Source organism: Ochotona curzoniae, unplaced genomic scaffold, assembly GCF_017591425.1.
Source record: "Ochotona curzoniae isolate NIBS_2020 unplaced genomic scaffold, NIBS_Ocur_1.0 contig_2210, whole genome shotgun sequence".
NCBI lineage: Eukaryota > Metazoa > Chordata > Mammalia > Lagomorpha > Ochotonidae > Ochotona > Ochotona curzoniae.
Window position 1 is genome coordinate 45038015 of NW_024465369.1, and position 21112 is coordinate 45059126.

Below are 21112 nucleotides of genomic sequence, written 5' to 3' on the forward strand. Positions count from 1 at the left end.
TTTCATTTTATCAAAAGAACAAATCTGCTGGTGCCATGTGCCATATTTTATTTTAAAAATTCATGCTATATTTATAATTCATTACTTTATTTTAAATTTGTAATTTTTACTATAAAACATACTTCAAATAATTTGGATCGAAGAGGCTCTTCTCCTAACTTGGATTTTTCTCCAGAAAATTTATTGTGAAATTTTATGTTTATGAACCCTCACCATGCTTTCAGTAATTACTTTACAATTTTAACATCTTCTAGATCATTATCCATAAGAAAAATTGTGAGAATCAAATTATAATCTGAAAGCATCAGTTACATGGGTATTTTGAATATTTGGAAATTGCATCGTAGTGCGTTTTTAAAAGAATCATACTTCATTATTTCCAGCTTGCACGTTTCCTTAGTTATAATTTGAATTACAGTGCACTGGAGAGAATTTTTTTCATTGTATCTGAACACTGTTTTGTTCAGATATTATTGCAATATCACTGAAAGTTACTTTTACTTCATTATTGATAGTGTTCCAAACAAGCAACTGCCTTAAAAGACTTAATTTGATGTTTAGAATTATATAATCCAGGACTCTCAGGGTTCCCCAGGTTTAACCAGCATACATCTTGGAAACAGATGGTCACAAAAGTAAAGTTTACAAGCTGAAATTAAAGTTTCAAACACTGACCTTCTCAAATGTTAGACCTCTGTGATACGCCAAGCTGTTTCTTATGAAAATCAGCGTTTCATTTTGGTAGCTTGATAAATGCTCCTTTTACCCCAGGGAGTTCATTCTCTCATGGACCAATGATATTTCCATTTTGAAAAAATAAGTCACCTTCTTTAAAGAATGCATTGGAACTGCAATGCTTCACAGGAGTCATTTAAACAGCAGTTCCATTGGTTTTTAATTGCTTTTGGATGTTCCTGCAAATATGTCCCTCTGAATATTTTATTATACTGACTTGAATAAAATACTTACTACCATATGTACAAGCAACATTTATTACATACCCAATAATTATGTCTGGAAATAATCCTGAGGATATTTTGTTTGTCTACTGCCTACAATGAGATCTATAGTTAAGAACAATGCTTTGCCTTTGTGAAATCTGGAAGCCATCTCGTGGAGAATTCTCCACAGCAGTTTAGCTACAAAAAGTGTAATACAATTTTTCTGGCATTAAAAGGCTGAAAACGTTTATCCTTGAAAGACACTGAGCAAGGAAAATACGAAGTTTTATGATAGTTTTGTTCTTCTCTTGCTATTTGGCGCTGTGGGAAACACTGAAACACTTTAAAATTCGCTTCCACATAAAGGTAACAGAATGTTCTCCACCATTCTTTCACTGCTTGAATTCTATAGTCAAGAGCCAGAGGAAGTTAATGATGACAGAAAGGAGCCAGCCCTAGCACCTGGTCTTTTAATCCCTCTCCTCCAAGGAATGTTACTGAATCAATGATCACACACATCAGCTGCTACCCTCAAGGGTATTGACACAGGTTCAAGTGGCAACTTTAAAACCATCTCTGAAATAAACATCTCTCTTCCAGCTACTATTTTTTATTTTTCATTCATAATCTGCTTTCTCTAGTTACATGTACAGCCTGTTCCCTTGTACTCCTGAAGCCAATAGCCATTTGCTCTTGAATCCTGCCCGGTCTGGTCCTCACTCCCAACGCTCTAGTTAAACCACCATGGCTCAAACACCAATGCCTTCCTGCTGCATTGTTCAGTCCCACGCCAGAGGACTTTCACGCTCTTCTGAGTCTCTCTTGCCAACATTTACTCCAAGTTTCAAACGCCAGCGTTCTACAGGACCTTGACTCACGTCCTCCACGCACTTCCTAACTTCCCGACGTTTTCATCTAGAGCCCTTATTTCACCGCATCCTCCCCCCCCCCCACACACACATAAATTGATATTTTACAACCAAAACTCATTTTTAACTATTTACCTCGAGAACGCGGGTTGACCCAGGCTCTGTTACATTCGGCTTTCTCACGTCCAACATCGCGTTTAGCTCCTCAGGTTCTGCGGCTTGGTAAGAGAAACCGTGTGTCTGAGCGCTCCACGTCTCTGGCTGGAAGGAACAGGCGTTAGGCTCGTCCTCCCCCAACCCCTTTTATTGGTTAGAGGCGGTCACGGGAACCTGATGAACGTTAATGAGCCTGCCAGTGTCCTTTCCCAGATGTCCAGAAAAAAACTGTATTTCTATGAGCACAAGTACTATCTACCAGAAAAAAAATTAAATGGATTTTGTTTCCTGCTTACTCTTACTGATAATCCCCTGCATGTTCTCTTGTCTAATTTTCTTCCTCTCTGTTCTGGAGAGTCATAAGTACAGATCCGCCTCCAGGGAAAGACTCGTTGCCTCAGCTGCTGAGAATCTCCTCCGCAGAGGGCCTGCAGGTGTGGTATCCTTTAGGGTCCACCTCAGCTGCAGGGAATGACCTAACCCAGGCAAACACCCTCCCTGAGACCTACACCTGAAAACAACTATGGCCAAGGACTTACAGTTCTGCCTTTTCCTCTGCCAAACCTTTTCTTCCCCCCCAAGAAACTCTGTGGTAAGGAGTGATGGTGAATAAAATGTCAAAATTTTAGATGTAAACAGGATTAGATTCTTTCTCACATAGCCCACACAAAATTTCTACTTAGGCATCTACTCTCTGCAGCAATGACCCAGGGCAGGTGGAAGATAGGAAGGGTCTGAGGGAGGCAGTGGTCTGTAAAAAGGTTTTTTTCTTGACATTCCAGTTTTTTTGTTTTTTTTTTAATGCTTTTACATGTCTCTCTTGTAAATTTTGCTTTCTGTAGCATTTTTTATCCTTCCCATTTGAAGGATTATTTTAAAATGAGACCATAATATTATTTATTAAAATGAACTTTGCATTTTTCTTAACTTTCTAAAATAGCCTGATAAAATCCTGGGTTGCTGGCAAATATGCTTGACTATCCATCTGTTTATCAGAAACAAGTTAAACTTTGATACAATTTTAAAATGTAATTCTTGGAGCTGGTGTTGTGGCACAATGGGTTAAGCTGCCACCTGTGATGTCGGAACTGGGGCACTGGCAGAGCCCTGACTGTCCTGTTCCTGATGGAGAATGCTGCTAGCGCACTTGGGAAGGCAGTGGGCAATGACCCAAGTGCGAGGACTCATGCAGTCCTGGAGTTCCTGGCTCCTGGTTTCAGCCTAGCCCAGCAAGGGCCATTGCTGCCATATGAAAAGCGAACCAGCAGAGGGAAAAGTATCTGTCTCTGTCTTCCTCTACCCTTTTCTGTCACTCTGCCTTTCAAATTAAAAAAAAAATCTTAACATGAAATGCAGCTCATAATCTAATTAACTGTCATTACATTTGAACCACATTTTAGTAATTACTATCTACTGTGATTAACTTCAATTCTTTCTTTAAATCCAAAAGCTATTTTTACAGAAACCTAGTTTTGTCACAGAACTACATACTCTATTAACACACACACACTAACACACACACACACACACACACACACACACACACACACACACACACACTCCTGTGGTTTTTTTCCTTGTTACAGATAATACGAAATCAGTTCTATCAACTTACTTAAGTACCTTATTTATTTGAAATACACAGTGACAGAGAGTGATGGGACAAGACAAGAGGAGAAAGGAAGAAGAACTTAAGGAGTAGAGATAGTGATGTTTAATTTGCTCCTATAGCCAGCACAGGGCTAGTCCAATCTAGAACTGATGAGCTCCACTGGGGTCTCCCATAGGGGTGCAGGGACCCAAGTACTTGGTCCATTCTTCATCGCCTTTCTGGGTGCATTAGCAGAGAGCTAAATCTGAAGCAGAGTAGCCAGGCTCAAATGTGCACTTCTGTTTGAGATGCCACTCCACATGCAGTGATTTCAAACACTGCACCACAATCTCTACCTTGTAAAAATTGTACTTGAAATGCTACTAAGCTGAAATTTAAAAATAAACAAATTAAAATTCTAAAGACTAGCTTTCAAATAAACATTTTGAAACAACTGTTGATTATTTTGAAACAGATTTAAAAGAGCCTTTAATAGAGATTGTATAAAGAAATCCCGTAGTACTTTTGTGTTGCTTAAAAATAAAATTGTAAAATAAATTTGGCGTAGTTCAAAGCACTATGTTTTTTTCTTTTTTATTTTTATTGGGAAGTCATATTTACAGAGAGGAGAGAGAAAGAGCTTCTTTCCAATAGTTTACTCCCTAGCCCCCAAATGGCTGCAAAGCCAGAGCTGAGCTGATCTGAAGCCACATGCTTCTTTCCGGTCACCCACATGGGTGAAGGGTTCCAAGGCTTTGGACTGGCTTCGACTGCATTTCCAGGCCATACGTAGCGAGACGTAGGGAGCCGTATGGGAAGTGAAGCAGGCAGGGCACAAATTGGTAACAATATGGGATCTCAGTGGGTTCCAATGTTGAAGACTTTAGCCAGTAGGCTACCATACTGGGCCCAACACTATATTTTTCTTTGGTGAAAAATGAAACAAAAAGGTAGGTTTTAGTTTATTTTTGGTGCAAAATAATTTTCATTTTATGTACAAGAAAATTGTTTTAAAAGAATAAGAAAATACATGTTTTTCTTATGCATTTTGGTGATTATTAGTACAAGAAAAGTGGAAAGAAATGCACAAATGTCTGGAAATAATTGCTAGATATTACATGTTATCGAGTAGGATATTTGCAAAAATAGTGATTCAAAGCAGAGAAAATATTTCCTTAATTTAAGTTAAAAAATTAATGTACAGGGCCCGGCGCGGTGGCGCAAGTGGTTGGGTCCTCGCCTTGCACGCCCGGGATCCCATATGGGCGCCGGTTCTAATCCCGGCAGCCCCGCTTCCCTTCCAGCTCCCTGCCTGTGGCCTGGGAAAGCAGTCGAGGATGGCCCAAAGCTTTGGGACCCTGCACCCGCGTGGGAGACCCGGAAGAGGCTCCTGGCTTCGGATCGGCATAGTATCGACCCGTTGCGGCTCACTTGGGGAGTGAATCATCGGATGGAAGATCTGTATCTGTATCTGTATCTCCTCTCTGTATATCCGCCTTTCCAATAAAAAATAATAAAAATAAATCTTTAAAAAAAAATTAATGTACAATAAGATGTAAAAGTTCTAATTTTTCATAATTTACAACAGTTTGAATCTTATCCAGATAAATCATGCTGTAAGTAATGGGTGTTTACTTGTTATAAGCAATAGGGTATTCACCTCCAAATATTGTAAATGATTCATATATCAGTAAGCAGGACAACAGAATTTTACATATATTTTTCAAGAGTGTGTATGCAGTTTTAAAGTTCTACAAATAAAACATTTTATAATCAATATCTTACATTTTTTGATAAAGTATTTTTTCACAGTTGAAACTTTCCAGTACTGAAGATATTTTAGTTTGCTTTATATTTAAAGAGATTACAGGTCATGAAAGTTTTGTCTAATTTCCACCCTTATAAGGATTACTTCTTTCAGACAAGCTAAGTTTAGTTATACCCCAGTTGATAGTAAGACTTAAATCTTCTGGAAGTAAGGTATTTGTTCTCTTATTTTCTTCTCTTATTTGAGTACCAACGGTCTTCTTTGGTGTGTGTTTACTGCATTTAACGGTTTTTGTTGTCTTCCAGTTTTGGTTAGTGGGGTATTTTTCAGTAAAACTGCTGGGTTCCATTCTAGTGGAACAAAAAATATTCTTCTGAGCAATGGAGGGAAGAAATGTTTGGTGTGATATTTTCCCCAATGGTCTAGTGGGTAAATCTTGAAGATATGTGGGGAAGTGTTGGCTGATTTTACATTCATAGATTCCTTTTTTTGACTTTGAATCATCTAATTTGGTGGAGCAGATAGCATCATCTTCTGTTAAATTCTGACAGCTATCTGTTGGACTTTGAGATGTATTCACTTTTTCAGAATTACACTGATGAATACTTGGTAAAATTCCATGTCGATTTTGCTTCAAGACTAATCCAATACAAGGGATAAAAAGTTCTGGTTCTTCCTGTTTTGAGGCCTGAGCAACATCTATGTTTGAGTCAGACTGATGTGCTTGTCCATTCTTTGCTGTATCTTTCCAGATTAAAGGGTTATAGATAACTTGTCCATCAATTGGGCATGAGTTACACTTGTGGAGTAGCCAGTTGTCAATACATTTCCTATGAAACTTAAAAGAAGTCATAAGTTAAACGGAGATATAACTATCTTATTTATAATCTATAGTGTTAACTAAGTTTTGCCAAATTTCATCATTATTCTAGAATCGCTTAGCAAAAATGGTTGATAATTATGATTTATGACACTAATGAAAATACTTTGCAGCTTACTTGCAAATGTGATTGATTTATGAATAAAACTTTAATTTTCAATAGTAAAATGCAAAGCCTCTTATGGGAATCATATTTGTAAAAATCCATATCAAGTTCGCTAGAAAGTCACTACTTTAATATATTAGTTTCACTGCTAATTCATAAGAAATAAAAACTATTAGAAAATTTAAAAATATCAATCAATTTGAGTTGCAAATTGACATGATTATGGAAAGCTGAAATACCAAATCACATTTTGGGAATTAAAACAAACTATTTGCCATTTCAAGTAAGAATTAACTATAAATGTTTATTTATTAAATTATGTTATCCAAGAAAAATTCAATCATTAAATACATTACAATATTTGATTTTAATTCCAATGAGCACATAAGAAAAAATCAATCATGTCAATTTAGGCATTTTTGTTTCATGTAAATGATCATAAAAATAAAATATACAGCAACATGTTAGTAGGCTATCAGCTTTTTCCTTTTCATGTAATCAAAGATCAATGTAGTTAAAGGAATCTATCCTAGAGCACCATTTTATATTTCAGAGAGGTACACACAAAAATGTATTCTAATCAATGAAAATAAATCCTGAGCATGTTTTAAAGCGAGTACAAGTTAAAAGCGAGAAATTTAAATTGTTAATTCATTGTTTAAAAAAAGCCCTCTGGGGAAGCCACCGTACAGAAAAAGATATGATCATTATTTATTATTATTATTATTATTGTTATTTTTTTTTTTTACCTTGTGAGTACATGGTAGTGAGCGTGTATATTGACCAAGATGAAATGCCTTCAAACAAAGCCGACACTGGTAGCCTGGAGTAAGCAGTTTACTGTTCTTTGTAATCAGTAGCAGAGGTAATGATTTTAGCACATGTTTTGGTGTGTGAACTTGACTGAATGAGAATAAACAGAGAGAAAAGCAGGTTCACAAGTGACTTCAGATCTGGAAGTAACCAGTAACACAGGTAAAAAAATCCTCTAAATAAAAAATGCTATTGAACATTTTCTTAAACAAAAGATAGTGAATTTCATTTATTGCAAAGGCAAAGATATAAACTGTATTGATTTATATAAGATATAATTTAATAAAGTTTAATTTTGTGATATAAAAATGGATATTTTTTAATTGTTATAGATTCATTTTCATTCATTTGTCTTAGCTCTGGCTGATAAGGCCATTTAGAGAGTGAACCGGCAGATAGAAGATTTTTCTGTCTCTCTCTCTTTTTGTAAATCTGCCTTTCTAAAAAAAATCATTAAATATTTTTTTTAAAGTTCATGTTTCTCATTACTTTTTTTTAATTGTATATGTAATCTCATTACTTTTAAGGCATATCTTCACTATGCCACAGAAATTACCTTTACCAAGATCATCTAATTTAAATTAAAAACCTTTTAAGGTTATCAAGTAATTTTATTTTAAAACTATTTATTTTCTGTTCCTAGAATGTCTACCCTCCTCTAAACTTCTTCCCAACTTCTGGCCCTCTAATATCTCTCAGTCCAATCGTTAGTTATACAATTTATCATTCTATTAGGATAAATTATAGTGCCTCGTCAGGAGAAATGGCAACGAAGAGGCATTAGAGTTTAATATCCCACAAGAGTTCTGCTCTCCTGAGCCGTGGGATGCTCACAGAGCCCAGAATAAAAGCTCACATATCTATATGTGAGTCTGCCTACATGTGGAGGGATGCAGGTGTGTGGCAAGAGGGAGCAGAAAGGTGATGGGATGAGGGCTTTGAAGCAAAAAGAAAAAGGTTTTTCTTCTTTTCCTAGTGTGGATAACTTCTATTTAAATATTTAAAGAGCAGTGCAGACAGACCGTGATGCACATGGAGAACATGGCAGACACTTGGTACAGCAGCAGAGGAAGGAGAACAGAGCAAACTGTTCAACTACCTCATCAGTTGATGGACATTGGGAGGGTTGCCTCATCCTGGATAGGTACATTCGACAGCATTTCAGAACTATACAAACCATTTGGTCAGAATCCTCAGAGCATGCACTACGTTGGGACCCTGGGTTGATGTCGGGGGCGGGGGGGCTGTTCCCCATCCCGAGGTACAGGGATATTTGGGAGGCTGGGTGTGGCTTCCCCCTTTAACTCTACCCCCCTTACCCAGAGACAAGAAGAAATATAGAATGTGGAACAATGATTTCATCCACTTTTCCCTAACACTCAACCCTTCCCACCTTGGTCACAAATGTAATCATCATCAAAAATAAAACCTGAAAAAAAAGCAAGTAGTAAATATCCTTGTATTTTTCTTTCTTAAAATTTTGAAATACAAAGAGACAGATTTACATTCACTGGCTCACTCACCCAGTGCTTCCAATGGCCAGAACTGGGCAAGGAACACACTGGGTAGCCTAAATGGGTGACACAGACTCATAGACTTGAGCCATCACCCATTTTTCCCGGGGTTCACTTGAGTAGGAAGTTTGAATTGTGAACAGCAGTAGGATTTAAACTCAGGCCCTTCAACATCATATGCAGCTATCTTAATTGTTGTCTTAAGTACTGGGCAAAATGCCATTGTAGTTCTTTTTCTATGACTTATTGTATTTTTATTGGAAAGTCAGATATACAGAGAGGAGGAGAGACAGAGAAGATCTTCATCTGATGATTCTATTCCTCAAGCAGCCACAACAACTGGAGCTGTGTCGATCTGAAGCAAGGAGCCTGGAGCCTCTTCTGGGTCTCACATGTGGATGCAGGGTGTCACGGTTTTGTGCTATCCTCAACTGCTCTCCCATGCCACAGGCAGGGAGCTGAATGGGAAGTGGGGCCACCAGGGTATGAACTAGCTCCCATAAGGGATCCTGGTGTGTACAAGGTGAGGACTTTAGCCACTAGGCTACCATGCCAGACCCTGTATTTCTCTTTATGTAACCAATGTTACTTTAATTTTACATTTATTGGGTGAGGACAATTCTTTAATAACTAATATTATGTCTTGCAGAATTATTAATAACATAAACATTTATTGCCTATTTAATTTGTATAATACACAAACAATTCCTACAATGTTAGTTTTATAATTATTTTAAAGACAAGGAAATGTGACAGAAAAAAGTGATGTAAATAACCCCCATGTCACACAAACCACATGTGAACTAGGATGGTATTGAGAAAGTGTGACTCCAGAGTCCTGCTGTTTACTTGCATGGAATAATATTACACAATACGTATACATTTCTCAGTAGCTATTTCATAAATGAATGAATAAAAATTATTTGACCTGAAAAATTCTCTTAAAATCCATGTCATTCAATGAAATGCCAATTTTTAAACCCTCACCCTTTCTCTTCTTGAGATTGTGTTACGTTCTCTTGTCTTTCACTTGCAGGAGCTGTATGCTTTACATCTGATCTTTTCTCTAGAGATCTCCATTTTTGGTTTCTCTTCTAAAACAGGTAAAGAGCAAATGTTACATTACAAATCACTGAAATTTGTGTTTTGTGAATAGAGTTCATAAAAATAATAATGTGAATACTCATAAATTCCAAACTTATTTTTATCATATTGGAGATTTATTATTTGTGACTCCCATGTGCTATTTTATAACCACTATAGTGACATTTTAAATATCACTTACGATTATTACATAGATTTCATTTTCTTATACAGTAAGAAGTAGAACTATTTAGCCATAGATATGTTTTAAATATGCCATTCGCATGACCTCAATAGATTTACATACTGTTAATGTAAGATACTTATGACTAGTCAGTGTGCAAATATTGAGGTTTTTAAAACAAATTTTCAAATTAGATGGTTATGATTTCTGTTAAGGTTTGCTTAGAATGCCAGGAGACATTTGTGATTGTATTTTATAAATTACCAGTATAAGAATTGATTACTTTGTACATCAATATAAAGCAAGTTTTCCTAAAAGCACGGTTTTAGGTTTTTATTAAAAACTCACTAGTTGTATTCCAGAATGTTATCTAGTAGTCTTAAGTTTACAAAACAGGACAAATTAATGTCAGCCGTCTATTAGTTTCAAGAAAGATACTGTACCTCCCGAAATGTAAAAGTATGAGAAAGATGGCAGCAGCTATCGAAGCATTCCTGGCATAAGTGGTATTCCACACACGTGGTACACCTAAAAATTCCAAACAACAAAGCAGGTAAGCGCAAACATCCGATTATTGTCATAGCTCTGGATGAAAGCTTGCTGAAACCTCTCAGAGGCCTACACAAAGCACTTCCCAAGTCACGCTGTTACTTTCCTACTGCTGCTGTAAACAAACAAAAAAACAAAACAAAACAAAACCCAGCAAATTTATTGGCTTGAACAACGCTAATTTATTATTTTATGGTTCGGTTGGGTAGAAGGCTGACATGACCACAGTGGACTGCAGACAGGCAGGGCTGTGCGACTCCGCGGAGGCTCTAGGGGAGAACCCTTTGCCTTGCCTTCCCACTGTCTACTACTGGCTGCCTACATTTCCTGTCTATTGTCTCTTCCTCCATCTTCAAGGAAAACAGTGCAGCAGCATTCTCTCTTTCTTCCACAGCCACATTTTCCTCTGATTCTCTTGCTCACTCTTCACCTCTGAAAATCCTTCTGACTACACAAGCTTCATCCGGGTAATCCGAGATAACCTCGATAATTTCAAGACCAGCGGATCAGAAGCCCTAATTCATATGCAATCTTAAATTCTCTAACAAGCTTGGGGAGTAATGATATGCACATATACTAGTTTGATGATACCTTTCCAGTGTATCTGAGCTTTTACCTATATTTGCTTAACAAAATTCTTTTTTTTTTCAGAGATTTATTTATTTTTATTGCAAAGTCAGATATACAGAGAGAATCAAGCGTGACAGTGTAGCAGTTAATGTCCTTGCCTTGACCGCACCGGGATCCCATATGGATGCCAGTTCTAATCCCAGCAGCTCCACTTCCCATCCAGCTCCCTGCCTGTGCCCTGGGAAAACAGTCAAGAATGGCCCAAAGCTTTGGGACCCTGCACCCATGTGGGAAACCCCAAAGAACCTCCTGGTTCCCAGCTTTGGATTGGCTCAGCTCCGGCTGTTGCATGCACTTGGGGAGTGAATCATCAGACAAAAGATCTTTTCTGTCTCTCCTCCTCTCTGAATATCTGCCTTTCCAATAAAAATAAATGTGTTGGAAAAAAGAAAAGAGAGAAAAAACAGATCTACAGAGAGGAAGAGAGACAGAGAGGAAGATATTCTGTCCGATGATTTCACTCTGCAAGTGACCGCAATGGCCAGTGCTGCACCAGTCTGAAGCGAGGATCCAGGAACTTCCTCCAGGTCCAGGTTCAGGGTCCCACGGCCTTTGGGCCATCCTCAACTGCTTTCCCAGGTGGCAAGCAGGGAGCTGGATAGGAAGTGGAGCTGCTAGGATTAGAACCAGCACCCATATGGGATCCTGGTGCGTTCAAAGCAAGGACCTTAGGTATCACATTGGGCCCTTGTTTAGTTTTTAAAAAATGATTTGTTTTTATTTATTTGAAAGGCAGAGTCACAGAAAAGAAGAGAAAAGCAGAGACAGATCTTCCATGTGCTTGTTCATTCTTCAAATGGCGGGAAAAGCTGAAACTAGACCACTTAGGCTTCAATGTTTCCTAAAGTAAAAAACAGACAAAAAAAAAAAAACACCCCGCAAGCCCCCGATCAAGCCTACAAGCTTACGGTTTTACTGGTGGCACTTACTTATAACATTTTCCCTCAATCGGAAATTGTTTACAGTTGTTACAGGGGATACCAAGGTGTTTGTCTAGCCGCTCTTTCTCAGATATAGTCACAAGGTTGTTAGAGTTCTTGAATTCTTCCAAAATAAGTTTTAATGGTGCAAACCCTTTCCGGCACAGAGGACATTTGACCATGGAAGTGTCTGATGTCATATTCTGATAATTAGCTAAGATTTTCATGCATTTTATATGAACGCTCTTGCCACAGCCAAATCTATGAGAAATAAAATTCATGCTTATCATTTGTATATAACAGTTTTAAATAGATACATTGCAATGGTATAAACATGTTATATTTTTTATGCTAGAAAGTTTTTTGTACTACCATCTTTACACCCCTTAAAAACAGAATGAACTGTATTATTGTACAAATAGTCAATCTAATTTATTATCTTCAATTTAGCATATAACTTCTTTTAAGATTTAATTATTCATTTTTCTTTTGAAAAGGTATATATATAGAGAGAGAGAGAGAAGGAGAGACTGAGGGAAAGATCTCTGTCCGCTGGCTCATTCCCCAGACAGTTGCAACAGCCGGAGCTGGGCTGCTCTGATCCGAAGCCAGGGCCAGGAGCTTATTTTGAGTCCCCCGCATGGGTGCAGGGTCCCAAGGCCTTGGGCAATCCTTGAATGCCTTCTCAGGCCACAGGAAGGGAGCAGGATGGGAAGTGAAGAAGCCAGGACAGAAACTTGTATGAGATCCCAGTGCTGGCAAGGCAAGGACCCTAGCCACTAGGCTATAGCACCAGACCCTTAGCATATAATTTTAAACTTAAATATTCCCTTAGGGGCACAGTGTGATGGCACTGGCTAAATCTTCACCTTGCAAGTGCTGGGATGCTGGGATCCAATATGGGTGCCAGTTCGTGTCTTGGCTGCTCCACTTGCCATCTAACTCCCTGCATGTGGCCTAGGAAAGCAGTCAAGGATGGCCCAAAAACTTGGGACACTGCACCCATGTGGAATACCATGAGCAAGATCTGGGATTCTGCTTAGGATGGGCTCAGCAATGGCCATTGTGGCTATTTGGGGAGTGAACCAGTGGAAGGAAGATCTTACTTTCTGTCTCTTCTCTCCATAAATCTGATCTGCCTTTCCAATAAAGATGATTAGAAAATTTATTGCTTCATTTTCACGAAATTTTGAAAGACTTATATTATTAAAATAATTTCATTTTTAAAAGTAAAATGATTTTAATCATAATTAATGCAAAGAATATTGTAATAATTACTTAATATTCTTTGAATAAAATGCTTCACTTGAGAGCAGGGGTACCACCTTATGTTTCCAGAACTCTACAATGCATACACATACATAAGGATTATATATTGAAAGAAATATTTGAGGATGTGGCTAATAATTTTACAATACCCAATAGAAAAAAAAACACAAGAAAAACTACAAAGTGGATGAAAATCTTGTCAAATTATCTGGAGAAAAAAACATTTTAATAGCAAGAGCTTGCCTAAATTTTGCAAGTCCAACATTATAGCGGCACGCAAAGTGTGACCATGAGATTTTCAACACACATTTGTGCACCATTGAAAAGTTGAGCTGCTTAGGTGAGAGATAGAATTTTGAAAAACAAAATAATTCTTGATATTTTCAAAGTCAATAATATTTTCCATAGCATTATTCATGTGAACAAAAACAAACAAAAAAACAAAGCAGAAGGAAGGATAATTTTGCAATTATATCTTCATTTTCAGCTTTGTAATATATGCTAGAAATCTTTGGAGGGAGAACAGAACCTCTTATAAGACATTAGGAAATGGAAGAACAGCAACCGTAACTAGTTGTAAACAAAGCTTTGTTAGTTTTCCTCTATCAACATATCTCATAGTGTGAGTCCTGGCGAGCATGTTAAAGTATAATTTTCATAAATGTTTAGAATACAAAGAAAAAAATCATTACCTGCAAAAGGTGACAGGAAGCTTTTTCTCTAAAAATACTTCTTGACAAATAGAGCATACATCCTCTGAATCGATTTCCTTCTGCTGGGTGTATTCCCTTTCTTCAGCGTGTGCATTTTCACCATTGGTTTTAGCTTGGGGATTTTGAACCTTATATACCCCACACAGCAAGTCATTTATTTCTCCTTCTACAAGACCTAACTGGAGGGCAGCTAATGAAAAATCCAGAAATATCTTACTTTGGTGGCAAAACTAGAGACACAAAGGAGTAACAATTTATGCTGAAAGTTACAATTTTCTTTCAAATATCAGAAAAATAGCTTTGGTTATTGGTTACACTGTCATTTTTCCACTTCATCGCATTCTTTTCAGAATCAAAAGATCAAAACAGTGTCACTTGTAAAAAGAAAGGAAACTATCTCTTTTTCCTTTGTTACAAGAAACCAGAACATTAAAATGGTTTTCAATGTAACAGTGCCTATCTTTGGGTGTCATAATCCTTTCATTTTGATCTGTTCCATTGTCCACAGATTTGTGTATTTATTTGAGAGGGAAGGAAGGAGGAAGAGAGACAGAGACAGAGAGAGAGAGAAAAATATTTTTTATCCATTTCTTCACTACCCACATGACAGCAAAGACAGGGGTTAAGCCAGGCAGAGGCTAGGGGCCAGGAACTTCTTGCTGGTGTACCATGAGGATGGCAGGGACCCCACATTTGGACCATCTTCGAATTGCTTTTCTTAGGCCATCAGCAGAGAGCTGAAGAAAAAAGCTGTGATACTAACTGGTGCCCATGTGGGATGCCACTGTCACAGCCAGCAGCTTTATATCCCACAACACTAGTCCCCTACAATGTATTTCTTTGCATACAAGCTTAGGAAAGTGACATGGGAAAATAGTGTTAAGAATAAGACTTTGGATACAAAGTCAATATTTAACTTTGTATGGATACAACAGAAAACGGCAATATATGTGAAATTATACAACCGAGTCCTCATACTTGAAGGCTTTTGGAAGGAGATTCAGCAGAGTGCTATTTTAGAAAGAATATCTGTCTGGAGTAATAAGGAGGGAGCAGTGAAAACCAGGAAGCTGCAAACCAGAGTGCTGTGGGCTGAGGGATGCTGACTAAAGGTGAGAATAAAGAAGAGACGCAATATGTGACAACAGGGTGAATAAACATAGGATTTGTGCAATTGCTAGATATATGGGAGCAGAAAATAGGGGAGGAAAATTGAGGAGAATTCCAAGTTTTCTAGCTTTGTGGAAGAAATAAAAAGAAAGCTAGCATGTGAAACTAACTGTCATACAGCAGCACAAATGGAAGAAATTTGATAATTTAAAATACTACTAAGGAAAAAAAAATACTACTAAGAACCTCCAAATTGAATTGGAAATATTGGTCTGTTAATAAATGTGAGAATTACCAGAATAGAGTTAGCAACTGGAAACATGTAAAATGGTAGAGATTTCTAAAATAATATAAGGAGTGAGAGAAGAAAGCAAAGGAAAAATCTTGTAAAATACTAATATTAATTTATTTCAGTCAGCTTTTTACTCTTGCACTCAAATAACAGTTGGGGGCAGGAAATGGGCTTGCCTAAACAAAACCATTGAATTAAAAAGCAAAGCCAAAAAATTTATTTATCACTTTATAGTTATCCCAAACATGAAATTTAAATCGCAGTTCTTAGCTGGGTCTGATAAAGGCTAAAGCACACCTCAACTACAGGTAACACTTTCATAATGACAGTATAAAATAACTGACCTATAATACAATTATTTGTTTCATGTTTTAGAAAAGGAGGTATTTGAAAGGCAGAGAGACAAACAGAGGTAGACATCCATACAGAGTTAGGGTGGGGAGGGAAGAGAGAGAAAAATCTAATTTTTGTCTCACTCATCAAACGGCCATATCAGCCAGGCCCAGGCTCAAGCCAGGATCCTAGAATTCCATCTAGGTTGTCCACTTGGCGCCAGGGGCCCAGGTGTGTGGACCATCATTTGCTGCTTTCCTAGGAGCATTAGCGAGGAGCTAAGTCAGAAGTGGAGCAGCCGGGACTCTAACCAGGAGCACACCAGGTGCTGGCTTCTCTTTTATATTTTTGAGGTCTCTGGATGCTACTTATATGACTATATGCCTAATTCTAAACTCATTTTAGGTGTTAAGAACTTTAAAAATAATCTAGAAAGCATTTTTGTTTTCAAAACTATTCAGTAACTGTTTCTAGAATTTTGAAAATTGCAGCATGGTGGGCATGGTGCTGCAGCAAGTTAAGCTGCATCCCGTGTTAGTGATGGCTGTCTGCTGTGCTTTCCATATGACCTCCTGCCAATGCATCTTGGAAGGCAACAGATCATGCCCCCAAGTGCTTGGGCCTCCGCCCACTCAGGAGACCCAGATGGGGCACGGGGCTCCTGACTTCAGCTGGACCCAGCTCTCGCCGTTCTATAGGCATTTATGGAATAAATCAGTAGATGGAAGGTCTGTGTCTCTGTGTCACTCTTTCAAGGGAATAAAAACAAACATGTAAAGGATTACATTTGCTATTTTTCTTACAATTATATTTTTAGATACAAGGAAATATGCTGAAATTTATTTTCAATTCATGAAAGAATCTGTTCTCTAACAAATAACTGGCTATTGCTTCATCATAGTTTTTAGTGTCTTCAATAGAAAAAAGGCATATAAAGCTACTAATTCATTAAGAAAAAATTTGCAGTAAAACATATTTTTATATTTGTGAACTTCCAATTAACAACAACAATAAAATAAATAATAAAATCCAAAACTTACATTCATGATTTCTGGGAAGCTTGAACTTTTTCAACAAGACCCTAATGTTCATAGGCAGAAAACATTAAAGCATTATTTTTGACACAATCTGAAAAGAGTAAAAAATTTTAGAATAGAGGCAGCATTGCAATACTTCTATTGCTGAAAGTATTACGATTAAATGTAAAACTCTCATCAATTTTTTTGCTATATTAGTTTAATTTATAATAAACTTAAGATAAGCGTATGTAGGAAAAGGTATAATTAATGAAAATAAAAGACATTTATAGTAGAGAATTTTCAACATGCATGTATTTCATAGACCTAAATGAGAAAACAGTAAGGAAAATTAAATATCCAAAGCACTTGCTTTAAATTTTGCTGGAATTGGCATCATTTTTAGGATAGAGTCCAAATAATTTTTTTCCTACCTATACCATTTCATGTATGATGGAAAAATATTTTAAATACCTGTAATTAAAATGGAATGTGACTTTTAAGAAATAGGAATATAATGAATTCTTAATATATTAAAAATTTTAACATATTAAATATGTGCTGATATTTCCATTTAATATATTGTTAAAATGCAATAAAATGCAAAATGCTTTTACATTACATAAAAATAAAAACAGAATGCCCTTGTCTGACTTCAAATCAAAGTGAAAAAAAGCTACTTTATAATCATAATACCAAATTTCAAGTTTTGAAGTGACTATTTTTATCTTCATGTCATGAGGTACAAATATAAGCTTTAGTAAATTCTTTTTTATATATATATATAAAATTTATTTTGACATTCTTTACATAGTTAGTTAGAGTAAGAAGGTTCAAGGGCTACAGGAAAGTGGATAATACTAGTATGTTTTCCATGTTTTAGTAAATTCTTAATAAAAACTGATCAAAACAAAAATAGCAAAACACTAGTAAATAAAATCTTAAATAAAGGATACATTTTTTATTAATAAAGCATTAGAAACATGACATACATTCCTTTCTGAAATTCTTTTTTCTCTTATGTATCAATTATGAATTATCTAATACTTTGTTGACATGAGTATAGGTAACAAACAAAATGGTCTCAATTGGGTTTAAACTAAATGGGATTTTTCCCCATGACTGGTATGAATTACTTTATAAATTGGTTCTAACAATTGGGTTTAAACTAAATGGGATCTTTTCCCATGACTTGAATGAATTACCCTATAAATTGGTTCTAACACCAAAGTAAGAGTTCCAGATTTGACAGAAGTAATCTTCAACAGAGTCCTATTTCAATCTTCTAAGAGTCATACGCAAATGTTCATTGCAAAGGAATATTTTCTGAAACTTGGTCAATATGATCCAGTAAGGTTGGTCAATATGATCCAGTAAGGAAAGGTCGAATACTTTCAATTCCTTTGTCTGTAAGTGGAAAAAATACCACTTTACTTAAAAAATGTATTATTTGAAGCCCAAAGTTTTTCAAGCACCAAAATGTCTCAGAATGAACTACACAATCATCAGTGAGATGAATCAGAATTTCCGCTGCTTGTGGTTTGACTTCACAGACATACCCAATGAGAATCTAATTTTTTTCCCTTTGCGAAAACATAATAAAAATTTTCTCAATTTAAATTCATCCAATTTTCACAATGAAATGAAATATTGAAAATGTATAGGTAAGCTAATATCATGTTGATATTTTATTCTTCCAACACCAATGTCTTTAAAAGTCAAAATACATAATACACCAAGATGTTCCTCTGTAAAAAAGTCACCTACCAGCATATATGCTTACACAGTTCTTTTCCTTTCAGAAACGTGGAACAGTTACAAACATGAGGATTTCCTAAGAAAACCTGTAAAGAAAAAACACTTTTCAAAAACATGAATTGACTAGAGTTCTGGCAAAACTAAATTGAAATACAATCAATTTAAGAAGTGTTGAAGAAAGAATTTAAATCACGGGATTTCGAAAAGTTGAATAGAGTGCTGGGAAACCAGAATGCCTAGGCTGATGATTCACTTTTTTATTTGTTTGCTTTAGTTACCAACTTGTATTATCAATCAAGAAGATTTTTATGTGACTTAAGAAATCTGATTTTCAAAAGCTAAAAGAACACCTGTAGATTTGTTCGTGTGAGCATCTTTGCCTAGGGGTGCTGCTAGACACCTTTGGTGCGAGGTAACTACTGTTGGATTTTTGTTCTGCTCATTTGGTTAGGTGAATTTATGCTAACTTTATTCAAGAAGACAAATTTTAATCATCAATATTATGTTGGCTAGTATATAAAATAACATACATAAAAAAAGAAAGTGAAAGGGACGCTTTAAATAACTGCACGGTAGAAAATGTCATAGCTAAAATGTATAATATTTAATAGAAATTTCAGAATTATATCGCAGTGCACCCAAATTTTCCATGCTAACTTCTGGAAGGGTGACCATTTTTGGGTGGTAAGAGTGGTATATCTAAATATGAACGAGAGACTTTTCAGTAAAATTAAAAATGCGTTTTGTTCATTATGGTCTTTCCCAAAAAATGCAGCCAGCCATTTCACAATCCTTTAATAGGGACTGAGTAAAGATAAAGCGTGAAGCTAAGGTATTTTATTTAGTTTGCAAATGTTTACAATTTTCTATAGAGCGTAAGATTTTTTCATTTCTTTTGATATACAGGGCTACTAATTGCTAACTAGGCATCTCAGAAGGCATGTGATGCAAACCATCTCAGAACGTGATGAAACATGACCCTTTATGCCTAAAGATCAAGGGGTCATCATTTTAAGAGACTGGATGCAATTCGAGAGCCTACTAGTAGAAAACCTTGCTAATAAACTATTTCCCTCTTCAATTTGCAAGCATTTAGAGTCCGCATCGCCTTTGGGGTTAGGCGACATTTGCAGAGAGGCCTGAGGGAGGCTGCCACCAGAGCGCCTGGGGCACCCGGGGTGAATGGGAAGGCAGTTACTCGGAAGTCCTTGTTTTCGGGCTCCTCTTCCCGCAGCAGGAAGCCGGTGGGGCCCATCTCTCGCAGGAGATAGATGCTGCTGCTCAGCGCTTGGTCTTGCTGCTGGCTCAGGCGGCTGCTCAAGTGTCTGCGCCTTCCAGAGGCCTTGGAGCCTCCGCCGAGCATCCTGCGCGGTGCCAGCGGGGGCGGCTCCTAGCTGGGGTTCGCGGAGGCGTCTCCATGACAACGGGCGCTGGCCCGTTGCCTTGGGGATGACGGTTGGGCTGCGTGGAGTCCCGGCATGCCTTGCGCGGAGTTGGCGCCGCCGACCTAGGGTGGGCGGCTGGAGTGGCGCCCCCGACTGGCGTGTGGTTGTAAGAACCAACTTCTGGAGGAGCTGTCGCGCCCGTGAGCTCGCAGATTGGGCTAGTAAAAATTTTATGTCAAAATCAGTTGCAGTCCTGTTGACAGTGTGATATTTAGAGAACGAAATTGCCTTGTAGACATTAGTCTTCTTTATCCTGCGGAGTTTGGTGAGGTTCAACAGCACTGCACATTTTCCAGCTGTTCACCACGTACACAGACAACACGCATGGGGGAAGACAGCCTTCCTAAATAGGAAGCTAGGTTGTTTAAGAAAGTGTGAATGTGTGGGATACTAGTTGTTAAGGCTTCACACATTAAAAAAGAAATTATATTATGTATTAATAGTTACAACTTTTAAAACTGATAGGAATGACAGTCGGATGTTTTAAAATTTTTATTTATTTAAAAGTAGAGACACAAACAGGAAAGACAAATAGATATCTTTGTGGGCCCAGGGATTTCTTGGAGGGGTCTCAGGTGGATGAGGCCAGGCACGTGGGCCATCCTCCACTGCTTCCCCAGGTACCTTAGCAAGCTGGATTGGAAGTCGAGCAGTGGGGACTTAAACTGGTGCCCACGTTAAGATATTGGTGCCACAGTTCTTAGCTTTATCCACTACACCACAGCATCAACCCCCCACATTTTCCGATGTAATAAGATGAATAGTCTTTCCTAGTAAAGACATTAAATCCAACCACTATTCAGTCTCTTGTCCTTATCGTGTGACTGTGTTTATGCATAATATACAGTGATTTTAAAAATATTTATTTTAGGGCCTGGTGGCATGGCCTAGCGGCTAAAGTCCTCACCTTGAATGCACCAGGATCCCATATGAGTGCCAGTTCTAATCCCGGCAGCTCCACTAACCATCCAGCTCCTTGCTTGTGGCCTGGGAAAGCAGTCGAGGACGGCCCAAAGCCTTGGGACCCTGCACCCGTGTGGGATACCTGGAAGAAGTTCCTGGCTCCTGGCTTCTGATTGGCATAGCATCGGCCGTTGCGTGCACTTGGGGAGTGAATCATCGGACGGAATATCTTCCTCTCTCTCGTCTCTCCTCTCTGTATATCTGACTTT

General features: G+C 37.5%; 1 protein-coding gene across 1 annotated transcript; it reads right to left on the reverse strand.

Annotated features, from left to right (window-relative positions):
- Positions 1-5164: 5164 nt before the first annotated feature.
- ZSWIM2 (zinc finger SWIM-type containing 2) lies at positions 5165-19858 on the reverse strand. Its single transcript, XM_040972146.1, has 9 exons — positions 19694-19858; positions 18505-18581; positions 16762-16802; positions 13966-14176; positions 12014-12265; positions 10349-10433; positions 9626-9732; positions 7061-7214; positions 5165-6163 (listed from the first exon to the last, which is right to left on the reverse strand). Exons 1-9 carry the CDS (start codon positions 19856-19858, stop codon positions 5444-5446), a joined length of 1812 nt encoding a protein of 603 aa, XP_040828080.1. The 3' UTR covers positions 5165-5443.
- Positions 19859-21112: the final 1254 nt, after the last annotated feature.

Coding starts and splice junctions, on each gene's coding strand:
- ZSWIM2 (XM_040972146.1), bottom strand. CDS start 19,858: ATGCTCGGCGGAGGCTCCAAGGCCTCTGGAAGGCGCAGACACTTGAGC. Junction 18,582..19,693: donor CCGAAAACAAGGACTTCCGA/GTAACTGCCTTC, acceptor TTTTCTTTACAG/GTTTTCTTAGGAAATCCTCA. Junction 16,803..18,504: donor CTGTGTAAGCATATATGCTG/GTAGGTGACTTT, acceptor TATGAACATTAG/GGTCTTGTTGAAAAAGTTCA.